General features: G+C 36.7%; 1 protein-coding gene across 2 annotated transcripts in view; it reads right to left on the reverse strand.

Annotated features, from left to right (window-relative positions):
• The window catches only part of LOC134278432 (protein MON2 homolog), a 145646-nt gene that overhangs the window by 22328 nt on the left and 110551 nt on the right, over nucleotides 1-12767 (reverse strand). For both annotated transcript variants that reach the window (XM_062760750.1, XM_062760749.1), the window contains 7 exons: nucleotides 8716-8891; nucleotides 7646-7808; nucleotides 7059-7313; nucleotides 6096-6294; nucleotides 4084-4667; nucleotides 3042-3185; nucleotides 2686-2814 (listed from right to left, as the gene is read on the reverse strand). In XM_062760750.1, the coding sequence (XP_062616734.1) occupies nucleotides 2686-2814; nucleotides 3042-3185; nucleotides 4084-4667; nucleotides 6096-6294; nucleotides 7059-7313; nucleotides 7646-7808; nucleotides 8716-8891 (1650 nt within the window). The remainder of the gene's footprint in view (nucleotides 1-2685; nucleotides 2815-3041; nucleotides 3186-4083; nucleotides 4668-6095; nucleotides 6295-7058; nucleotides 7314-7645; nucleotides 7809-8715; nucleotides 8892-12767) is intronic.

Below are 12767 nucleotides of genomic sequence, written 5' to 3' on the forward strand. Positions count from 1 at the left end.
TTCTACACCTTTAGAGGAGTCTGCATTTGGGGGGGGGGGGTTCCAGGTCCTTTTCTATTAGTTAACTATGTGTATTTAATAACTCTGCAGTCCCCATTTTGCTGATAATTATAATGTATAAAAAAAGATAGAAATTTCATTTAAAATTTTCTGCAAGGAACATCTGATGAAACTAGATCCAAAGGAATTGTCACCTGCTGATTTTGATATTAAATACTCAAGTTATTAATAATGAAGCTTATTAGTACGCGGAAATCTGGCTATACAAGTAAGCAAAGATGTGTCTTTCAATAAATTTCACAACTTACATGCATACAGTTCAATTACATGTACTACCGGTATCATAACTTGTAATTGTAAACTATTCCAGGATATAACATGGCCATGTCACCCATAACCAAAAAGTCAGATTGACTGTCGTCAACATTACGTGTTATATATCACTGACACGGCTTTCTCTTTCCTGTTTTCTTCAACGACTAAAATTGTGTTCCCATATTGTGAGTGAAAAATACCAAACACATTATAAGAGTTGGTACAATACATCTTAGGCCTTACAGAAATATATTTAAAGGGTGACACTTTAGAACCTTTTAAAAATGTGTCTTTATGGTCTTTCTATAACTGCATGGACATTATCCAATGACAACACTAAATTTTTTTTTTTGCGATAGCAACACATAAAAGAATACCGGGTATTGACCCAAAACTTTTAAAATATAAGCAATATCTCTCCATTAGTTCTATGAACCTATAAATGTTGTCTTTTAAAGAAATACAATGAGTAATTTCTACCATTGAGATTATTTGACATCTCCACAACAAAACCGCCAAATGGTCAAAAGAGTGAATCTACAGGTAAAGTCTTGCTTTGATTTTAGCACTCTTGTTTTAGAAATATAGAACCTTGTGATCAACTTTTAAATGTATTGATACGCAGGGCAAAAACTCAGTTCTCAGAATCTTAAACATTGAACATCTCTATCAAGTAATGCAGAGAACAAATTTTTTCCTCTACATATATTTTTTTAAATTGATAAATATGTACATGTACAATGGCTATAAATGTTAAGCCAGTCTGGATGACAAATGGACAAGGAGCAGCCTCCATAAAAAATTAATGTCCAGTGTATAGATAATTGGAATCTAGCGATAATTGATTTCCTCCATCGGTACATCTGCTATTGGTATGGAGCTTTAAATAGCCTGGATTAAAGAGGTCTTTTGTGTACTGGCTCTTCTGGTCATATCAGGGGGACAGCGGTCATTCTGTCCACATAACAATCTACTGATAAAACTTAAAAGAACACTGACCCCTTACTTATCTAATGATGATACAACAGGAAGGGGCCGCAGGGGGTAACTGTGGTCAATCAGGACGAAGAGGACACTAGGTCTGACTGGAGGATCAACAATGTAATGGGAAAGGTTGGAGCGGGATTGGAATTCAGGACGAGATTACAGGCTCCCCAGTCTCAGCTCATGACAAGTGGATGATTTACAAGAATTAATTCTTATTAAATGCAAGAATAGTCTGAGCAGTGCATGTTAATTAGCTAAATTGTAATTTCCCTTATACTGTATAAGTATAGGTTAAGATAATGATATTCTGAACCTCCATTTCATATGTGGGCAACCATTATGTTCTTGGACTGTTATTACTGTTAAGGTCTGGGGAAAGCTACTGTACTACTTATAGCAATTTAAAACCTGGCATTGTCAAATATCAACCTATTGATGTTGCCCCATTTTAATCTGAAATTTGACATACCTGTAAAATGAATTATTCTTTTAAAAAAGATTTGATATCAAAATGTCTGTATCTGACTAAGTTTATATTCTGCATGATTATTTACACTAGTATTTATTTGTGATTCTAAATTCTTCCTTCATATGTAAGTAATCTCCAAGCCATCCAAAAATGCTAATGGATATCCTCCTGTAAAACGCCAATGGACATCCCCCAATAATTATTATCCCACTGGTATCTATTTGGTTGAAATTGTTTTTCAGGCATCTTCTGTCCTTTGCTTATGTGATTCTGAACACATAACAGCAGGCTAATATGTGATGTAGAAATCAGTGTTTTCATTTTGTATAAGTGGAATTCTAATGGAATTATATGCTCAGTATGCACCGATTCATACATGGAATTACAACTAAGAAGCAAACTTGAATATCAATACCATACAAGTAGAATTTTTAGCGATGATTTAATTTTGGCATTATTAGCCAGGGTGCTGACATCGCTAAAATTGAATACCGCTAAAAATTAATTGCGTATTATTTGTAAAAGCTTCTTTAGTTAGCATTTTAAAATCGCTAAGATTACTTCTCCCTAAAAATAAAATACCAGATTTTAGGTAGAAATAGCTAAATTTGCATCTTGCTAAAATTTCCACTTATACGGTAATAGCAATTGTTTAAAAATTTGTTTGCTTTAAGTCCCTCAAGAATACCCTCCCCACATATTGGGACAGCAAAATTTTTTTAACACTTGTAGACCTATACTCAGCAGTTATGTAGCCATTGGGTATCTGATTCATGTTAGACCAATGATATCATAGTATGTAGGTTTCGAACCTGTGACATAATGATCAACTCCGCAACTCTGGAACTCTCACCACTGGGTAAAAAATTAGAAGAATCTCAGTGTAGGCTCATCATCGTTCAACCATTACAAACCTGTATAATTTTCTGGAGAACGTGAGACTGAATCACAACAGGATGCTTGGCAGTGACTCGATACAAATCCACAACCATGTCTACTGCCTTCTCCGCAAATGGCACAAAGTTCATGGTCACCCAGTCCACCTAAGGTCAAGGTCATTCAGATTAACAAATAAATAAGAAGGAATTCAACTATAAGGCACAACAAAGTGTTAGTTAGCTTTTTTTTTTCTCTGTAAAAACAAATTATTTATCAAAACTTATTTTACCTTTTCCTAATTGAAAATCACTTTGAATGAACAAGCAATACAGGCTAGTGCTAAAAAATTTTAAGTCCTAAATAAACAGAAACAATTTTTGTGGATTACAACCTGTGGTCCTTTGACAGCCCCAAACGCCTTGGCATCCAGCTGACCAAACTTGGGGACCCTGACTCCATACTCAATGAATGTTAACAACTGGTCAAAAATGTCAGGGTACATGGACTGCATGGATTCCGGGCCCATCTGCACAGCCTACAAGAATTTTGAAATTCATTTTAAATTTCAAATTTTAAGCATCACAGGTTCAATGGATATCTTTGAATCAAGGCTGAGCAAACTTAAAAATATATCTACCTGTATAGAAAATGTTTAATTAAGATTTTACATTTTAGCATCATAATGTAAATTGCAAATCTGGTTATACATTATTTTATCATAAAATGATCTAAAATGACACCCCAATAAAATATGGCTCTTAATTGCATGGGAAATCAGTATTTATTTGACAGAAATGAACCCATTTTATAACTGTATTGCCCTTGCCCCCACCAAAGTACATCATGTATATCATGATTTTTTATCACCTTTGCTGAAATAGATTTATTTCCTTATCTTACAGCTGATATCTTCAATATATAAATTTTCTACAATATTAGGAAAATTTCTTGTGTGCCAGTCAAATAACGAAATATGATTCTATAGATGTATCAAATTTTTAATTGACATTTTTCAGACAACAGTCTTTTATATGTTTTTTTTATTATCACCGACTTGTTCTAAAACTCTCAATATATCCAATTTCGGTTTGAGATTATCAATATATTTATTACCTGACAATAGTCAAAATCAGTCGAAGATTTTCACTGCTTTGGAAGAACAGGCATCTTACGAGCTTGCTACGACACAAATATTTGGCGGATTGCTGCTTATTACTGTAAATCAGTTTTTATTTGCGAGAACTACATTTTCGCATAATTATGCGAGACAGTGAGCTCGCGAAAATTTCATTCTCGCGTATGATAGTACATGTATTCCTTTAGATTATATAGAGGAATAACAACAATTTGAGAAAATTATGTCTCGCTAATAAATAATCAATGACAATCTCGCGAAAATAAAGTGTCATAAAAAATTTAGTGATCTACAGTACCTTAATGAGGGACTCCATGGCGGCTAGGGTGGCTTCCTGTAGGGGGGTGGTAGTGACGTCAGGAAAGGAGGGAATGATGAACGGGGAGGCATCTCCATGAACGGGGACACAGAGGGCGGTCCTCAGAACCTTGGACAACTTCTGTAGATCCGCCGTCACAAACCGTGACTTGATATGCTCAAACAGAGGTGGGAAGGTCTGCACCAGGGCAGTGAGGAATGCTTGTGACGGGACATATACCCCCCGGTCCGTTGGTTTACCCCCAGAGGGAGGGGGCTTAGTGGCACTGGTACCAATGTTCAACCAAACCTTCCAGGCTGCCGTCCACAAGGCAAGGTCAAGGTCACTATCATCACTTGTTGTCCTTGGTAACACCTTGCTGGTGTCCTCTGACCTTGAGATGACCACTTCAGAAGGAGGCTTCATCAAGGTCAATAGGTCATCTGACTTATCCTTAGGGTCACGGCTCATCTGAAGAATTTCCTGGAATGACTTGAGAGCTGCCAGAGACACTTCTGCATTGTTACACATAGCGTTCGTCTCTATATACTCCAGAAGGAGGGACCAAGCTCGGGGAAAATCACCTAATTCAACAGGAAACATAATACAGTTCAAAAATTCATTAAGGGAATCAAAAAGATTCAAGTTCCCCAAGAGCAAGTCTATATTTCTTGAGGCACAGCTTTTATAATGAAAAATCAGTTGAGGAATCATTATACATGACAATGAAAAAAACACATAATTAAATAGAAAATATTATAAATGAACCAGAACAATTAATTTTTTTGAACATCAAGCAACATTTTAGAGATTTAATGTCTACATCATTTACAACCCAAATAAGTTTTTAGCAGTCGTTCTTCATTTTAAAAAATTGTACATTGCTTGATTTATTTTCAATTTAAAGGACATTACCAAAAAAAAAAATAACAAGAGGCCCATGGGCCACATCGCTCACCTGAGAAGCTTTGACCATGCTATTCTTAACCCGATCTCCCCCTTGTAATACCTATTGTGACCCAATCGTACCCCATGGGTCATACTTTGGACAATTTAAAACCTACACTACCCCAGGATGCTTCCACATAAGTTTCAGCTTTTCTGGCCCAGTGGTTCTTGAGAAGAAGATTTTAAAAGATTTTTCATATATATTTCTATGTAAAACTTTGATTCCCTATTGTGGCCCCACCCAACCCCTGGGGGTAATGATTTGAACAATTTCAAATCTACACTACCCAAGGACGCTTCCACATAAGTTTCAGCTTTTCTGGCCCAGTGGTTCTTGAGAAGAAGATTTTGAAAGATTTTTCCTATATATTTCTATGTAAAACTTTGATTCCCTACTGTGGCCCCGCCAAATCCCCGGGGGTCATGATTTGAACAATTTAGAATCTAAACTACCCCAGGATGCTTCCACATAAGGTTCAGCTTTTCTGGCCCCGTGGTTCTTGAGAAGAAGATTTTTTAATGACCCCACCCTATTTTTGTCTTTTCTTGATTATCTCCCCTTGTGAGGGGACCTGGCCCTTCATTTTAACAATTTAAATTTCCTTTCACCCAAGAATGCTTTGCACCAAGTTTGGTTAAAATTGACCCAGCGGTTCTTGAGAAGAAGTCGAAAATGTGAAAAGTTTACAGACGGAAGACAGACGGACGACGGACAAAATGTGATCAGAAAAGCTCACTTGAGCCTTCGGCTCAGGTGAGCTAATAAAACTTGATGCAGCTAAAATTTTACTTAAATTGATTTAGTTATTATTAAGATTTTTGAAAAGAAGTTTATTTAGTATCATCAGCGTTTAATTTAAATTGAGAGCTAGCTAATAAATGATGTTTTGTAATACATGTACAGATATCCAATATACAGGTATGTGTGTTTCATAACTGTTTTATGTGATTAAGGTGAAGAAGGAAAAGCAACTCTTCTAATCATCACCCAAAGTGTGTTCAAAGGGCAATAACTCTTTAAATTACTTTGATTTAGAGAGCCACATATAGCTTGAGAAGTTTACCAATTGTTTGTAGTATTTTTCGCTTGGAATTGAACGTCCGAGCGACGCCCGCTAATGACAGGACACAGGTCTCTGCCCATTGTTTCTCTGCCGTGTCTCGGGAGTGGTGGATCAAAATGTTTCCAGTGGTGGCTTCGTCTTTAACATTGGAGGCCGTGCTGGACAATTTTTGTACATTCTCCAGCAGAGGAAACAACACCTATTAATTAAAAGAAAAATCTTTTATCAATGCAATGAATCACACATACCATGTAGAAGAGATCATGTTTTTGCTCATTATATAAACATATTACTTATCATACTGAAATAAGACATAATTTTGTTGATTTTTGAAGTGATAAAAAAAGAAAATATGTTATTTAACAGTGATATAAATACTAGTATTTGTTTAATAATTTTAGATCAACAATCATCAAATTAACTTTTGAAAGGAGGATGGGTTCTTCATGAAAAGTACATGATGTTAGTTTTTTTTTTGTTGGGCATTGAACTTTAAATCTCATTGTTATTCACAATAAAACTGTTTATTAATAAAATCTTAGACAAACACAATATGGGACTTTATTTATCCACAAAATTTCCTCAGGAAGAAAAATGCTACAGTACACATTTAAGTTTTGTGACTCTGCCCTTCTCATTAGCAATCAACCTTTATCCATGATGTCACTACAGGTGAGCTATGTGGCCTATGAGCCTCTTGTTTTCAATCTTTATTATCACCATGAAGACACCAGTCCATCGAATGAGACCTTAAAACTGAGGTCCCGTGTCGCAGTATAGGTGCTGGCATGAAAAAGACTCCTAACTGCTCAAAGGTTATGATCATGAGTGTCAAGTACAGGATAAAATTTGCAGCTTTCCACCAGCAAATGGTAGCGTCTCCACATGTGTGAAAAATACTAGATATGGATATTAAATAACATACAAAAAGAAAAAAAACCATGGATACCCCTGTGTACTGACCTGCCATAGAACTTTCTTCCACGTGTTGGTTTGGAGGAGACCCCCGTGAGCGCTGATGGTGGAGAACAGAGTCTGTCCGGCGGACTTCCTGACCGCGGGTCTCTGGTCCACACACAGCTCCCCTTGCTTCATATACAGGGTCATCCACAGGGCATCAAACGGGGGGACATCATCCTTACCCTCCCCCAACTGGGCCGCATTCAACTCACTCTCAATTCGTTGTCGGTTTTGGTAGAAAAAGTCTGAGATGTTCCACTGTAATTTATAAGATCAAAACAAACTTGACTAACAATATACTGTGAACAGTGTTACAAAAATTTGTGAATTGCTCGTAGTCACTATTTTATTTTTTGTTTCTTTTTAGTTTTTGTTCTGTTTTGTTTGGTTGGCTGATTTTTGTTGGGTTTTTTTTTGGGGGGGGGGGGTAAAAATATAAGCATTAAATTCTTTACTTTTATTCATTTTTTATTGTACTAGACTAGAAAGCAGCAACCAAACACAATTATCACATCTACTTATTTAGCAAGATCAAATTTATGCAGGCATAAGGTCAACACAGGTCAACTCTTTCCAGTCAGTATAAATACCAGAAGTCCTATAGCGGTAAGGCTGATGTTGAGCTCCCGATTCTGAAGTCCAAATTTAGCTGCCACCTCCACACAGTTCTTTAGATATACACAGGGAATGATGGGAAGGAAATCTGTGACGACTAGTTGGAGGCTCTGAAAGGCTGTCTGAATCAACTTCTCTCTGTAAACAGAGCTTGTAATGTAAGGATTCGAAAATCATCTGGAACATGTTTTAAACCAAACAAACAGATTTAGAGGAAATTCTCCTAATAATTATGAAGAATACAATCAAATTTTGGGTGAGTGGGATTGCTGAATTCATGGACGTTAGAACATCTTTAACATTTATTTCGTCTATTGGTGTCAGTGGATTATTTACCATACACACTTCAACAATCCATACATTGTAATGCTTACAGATAAGGGATAATATTGAATACTTTACTGTACGCGTGGGATAATACCGGTATGAGACTCTGCATGACACCAAAACAGGTATACGTCTTACCCCTGGTCATTGTGAAGAACTGCTATATAAATCTTACCCCTGGTTATTGTGGAGGGCTGCTATATAAACCTTACCCCTGGTCATTGTGGAGGGCTGCTATATAAATCTTACCCCTGGTCATTGTGGAGGGCTGCTATATAAACCTTACCCCTGGTCATTGTGGAGGGCTGCTATATAAACCTTACCCCTGGTCATTTTGTAGGACTGCTATATTAATCTTATCCCTGGTCATTGTGTAGGGCTGCTATATAAACCTTACCCCTGATCATTGTGGAGGGCTGCTATATAAACCTTACCACTGGTCATTGTGGAGGGCTGCTACATAAACCTTACCCCTTGTCATTTTGTAAGACTGCTATGTAAACCTTCCCCCTGGTCACTGTGGAGGGCTGCTATATAAACCTTACCCATGGTCTGCTATATAAATCTTTTCCCTGGTTATTGTGGAGGGCTGCTTTATAAACCTTACCCCTGGTCATTGTGGAGGGCTGCTATATAAATCTTACCCCTGGTCATTGTGGAGGGCTGCTATGTAAATCTTACCCCTGGTCATTGTGGAGGGCTGCTATGTAAATCTTACCCCTGGTCATTGTGGAGGGCTGCTATGACCCCCAGGACAAGGGGCCAGCCATGGACCAGCTTATCCCCGTTGTTGTGCAGTATCTGTAGTACACATTCTAACTGTCTCTGTCTTATGTCTGGCTGAGGTATGGAAGATAACTCTTGTAGAGGACTCAGGATCATCGACTGTAACTTCTACAAGGAAAAATCGTAGAATTTATGAGGAATTTAAGACTCAAGTGTCAACCTTACTTACTTCAGAATCCTCATTGACCAATGTTTGTGGTCGTGGTCCCCACAAACGTTTGAGTTGTAAATTTATTCATTCATTGAATTTACCGTATATATATGATCTCATATGATTTGTAGTTGGATATGATTTTTATCCAACGAGTTGTGTGTTTTATATCCCCAAGCCTTGGCAAGGGGATAAAAGCACACGAGTTGGATACAAAAATATATTATATATTATGATGTCACGTACTACATAACTTTAGTGCAACCGAACAGCCTGTTGTGCGATATTATTTTCCGCAGACATGCTTTCGCATCGATATCATAATAGGAGAAATATCATGTGATGTACTTTCAGCCAATGAAAACTACGAAAATAATCTTCTTATATAATATAAATGAGTATCCCACAAAATTACGTCCCCACGAACAAGTAAAATTTTAAATTTTGCTTGTCCATAAAAATATTGCCCCCCCCCCAATGAATTATGATTATATAATATTTCATTTGAGTTTTCCGAGGTCATATGCAGTATAAAACCCACTGGAATTTTCACAGACAGACACAAACTGCATTGATGATTTTTTTTTTATCCCAAAGACTGTTAACAAATTTGATTACATTGAGTAGATTACAGGTTGTTGATATTCATAGAAGCAAGATAATACACTATAACAAGAGGCCCAGGGGCCACATCGCTCACCTGAGCAATTGGCTGGGAAAAAGATCAGAACTGAAAGTTTACTGAGGTTGGGGGGTGGGCTTAAATTTTAACCCCCAGGGGGTCATGATTTGAACAAACTAGAATCTACACTACCTGAGGATGATTCCATATAAATATCACTAAGCATGGCTTTGAAGTACTTGAAAAGAAGATTTTAAAAGGTTTCCCTATATATTCCTATGTTAAACTTTGATCAGTCATTTTGGCCCCACCCTACTCCCAGGGGGTCAAGATTTGAAAAACTTGAATCTACACTACCTGAGGATGATTCCACAGGAGTTTCATCTTTCCTGGCCCAGTGGTTCTTGAGAAGAAGATTTTTTAAAAATGCCATTAATTTTTCACTATTTCATAATTATCTCCCCTTTGAAGAGGGCGTGGCCCTTCATTTGAACAAACTTGAATCCCCTTCACCTAAGGATACTTTGTGGCAAGTTTGGTTGAAATTGGCCCAGTGGTTCTTGAGAAGATGATGAAAATGTGAAAAGTTTACGACGACGACGACGCCGCTGCCGACAACGACAGACAACGGACAAATTTTGATCAGAAAAGCTCACCTGAACCTTCGGCTCAGGTGAGCTAAAAATTGCTTTTGAGTATTCTTGCAGAAAATATTCTGGTAAATGTTAAACAATAAAATTAATAATACCACGGTAATACTTCTTAAACCTATTTTGATTATTTTGATTATTCACATATTTCAGGTATCAATTTTTTTAAAATCCATTCCCTTAAATGCAGAGATGTATAAGCCACCCAGTACAATCTATCTTTTATTTGATCCATTGCACATGCTCTTGCCATCTTAAAAATGCCATTCCACACCCCACACCCCCATCCCTCCCCCCCCCCCCCCCCCCCCCCAAAAAAAAAACAACTCTAATTTGCTTTGGTACTTGATATAGATTCTTCAAGTAAGTCAGTGCAAAAGCACTGCACAGCTCTAATCTGGTCATTATTCTATGAAGAGAGTTGAAAACAGGTTTTGTACACAAGAGATAAGCACTGTTGCATTTTTGCTTAGATATTGCATTATCTATCATAACTTATACTTGGTTATACGTCTCAGTTTCAGGGCTTTTACATGTCCAGAAAATATCAATAACATGTATAAGTACATATCAGTATCATATAGTTAAATTATTAATCAAATCACATGCCAAAAATGACATAACTGACATCCAATCGTGAAGATCATTACAAAGCAAAAGAGATACAAATTTACCAGATTAAAGCAGGAACCTACAGGTATGGAATAATTTTCTTTCTTCAGAAATTTCATGAAATAATATCTAACATGTTTAATCTTATATAACCTTAAAAAACTCCACTCCATTTTTAATAATTTTGTTTACATTCATGTATTTTCAAAAGATGCTTCAAAGAAAGACCTAAAAAAAAGTCTTAAATCATCTTCTGCCACAATGTTTGAATTTCATTCATTTATTGTTGAATTCAAACATTGGGTACCGGTATATGGCTCATGATGATTTTAGACTTTTTTAAGAAAAAAAAAAACTTTTTTGTCTTTCATTGAAGCATCTTTTGAAAATTATTTTAGCAGTGATTATATTTACCAAAGGAAAATGGGGAAAGAAAGGCAAATAAAATCAGTAAATCAAATTGAATGTTATTAGATATTTCTGTAAACAAATTCAATATTTTTAGCTTTGTGTAAATTTTTCTATGCTTTCATGAGTGATGACTGAAAATACACCAAGATTAAATTTCTCGTATATAAAAGTTAATTTTCACCTAATCTGATTTAGTTAATTCTTGCCTTGTCTCAACTTTGCTCTAGGAGGAAAAACTACTCACCTGAAATTTACCTCCCCTCTACCCACACACCCAATACACATGTGGTAGGTAAATAATTTGTTCACTGTGTGTAAATAGAGTTTTGATTATAATAGCAATGAATCCTTATACAGAAAAAATAAGTTCTTACTGAAAAATTAAGTTTATATATGTTCTCATCCTAAGGGTCAGTCTCCAAATCCCGCAATAGCATTCAACCAAAGCAAGGATCAACTCCTTATTTTGCAACTATAATGCAAATAATCTTACCACTACCCCCACACAAATGATTGAGTTTAAGTTGTATTTAACTTTGATGAATTAATTTATGATCATTATAGGGAAATAATAGAAAGATGGGTCCTCCCTTAGGAAAACTACATGTCTGTGACCTGTGTCGACACCATTCAGTGGAGAATTACTGCAACCTCTGCCACGTCAATCTCTGTCATAGCTGTATCCCCAGACACATGGCAGACAAATCCAAACTACATGAAGTGGTGGAATATAATGCCAGAAAAGAAAACACCATCTTCCTTCCTTTTTGCAAGATCCACAAGTCAGACCAATGTGAAACATACTGTAGAGATTGTCGAATACCAGTGTGTATACAATGTGTGATGGGCCAACATAAAAAGCATGATTTTGTCGATTTCAGACAAATCATCGAACATCACAAACTGCAAATCATAGCAGATACCCAAGATTTGGAAAAATCTGTTGACAAATACAGAAACATCAACTTTGCCACATTTGATGGGGAGTTTGACAAAACAATATCTACCATAAAGAATCAAGAGGAAAATATCTGTAGAGCTGTGCATGCTGCAGCTAGTCACATGATCGCAGAAGTGACCCGCAAGAAGCGAGAGGTCAACTGGATAAACCAACTACGACAATGCCAGGATGCCGAAACCTTACGACAACTGGAGGAGATCATTCAGAAGAACATCAGCATCTTAAGATCCAACAATGTGGAGGCCATCATGAATTACCAACCCAGAAACTTATTGCTGGATCCCAAAGAAGAACTGCATCCACATCTAAACTTTACACCCGGTCAGATAACACAGGGTAAAATCTTCTCTCTGTTCGGTTTCCTTCAGTGCAGTACTGTACCAGAGTATCTGGATCTGGCCATCATCCCACACGAAAAGATATACCGATAAATCAGCGTACCTGCAGTTAATGATTAACTTTTTAACCCTGTGCTAAAAATAAGGAAGCCTGCATTTATATGTCTTGTGTAAATATTACAACTCATGGTCACTACTTTTCCCAGACACTCTGATCAGAAAACTAAAATAACTCGTCT

Source organism: Saccostrea cucullata, unplaced genomic scaffold (assembly GCF_032062105.1).
Source record: "Saccostrea cucullata isolate Sc308-1 unplaced genomic scaffold, CSIRO_AGI_Scuc_v1 ctg414, whole genome shotgun sequence".
Classification (NCBI taxonomy): domain Eukaryota; kingdom Metazoa; phylum Mollusca; class Bivalvia; order Ostreida; family Ostreidae; genus Saccostrea; species Saccostrea cuccullata.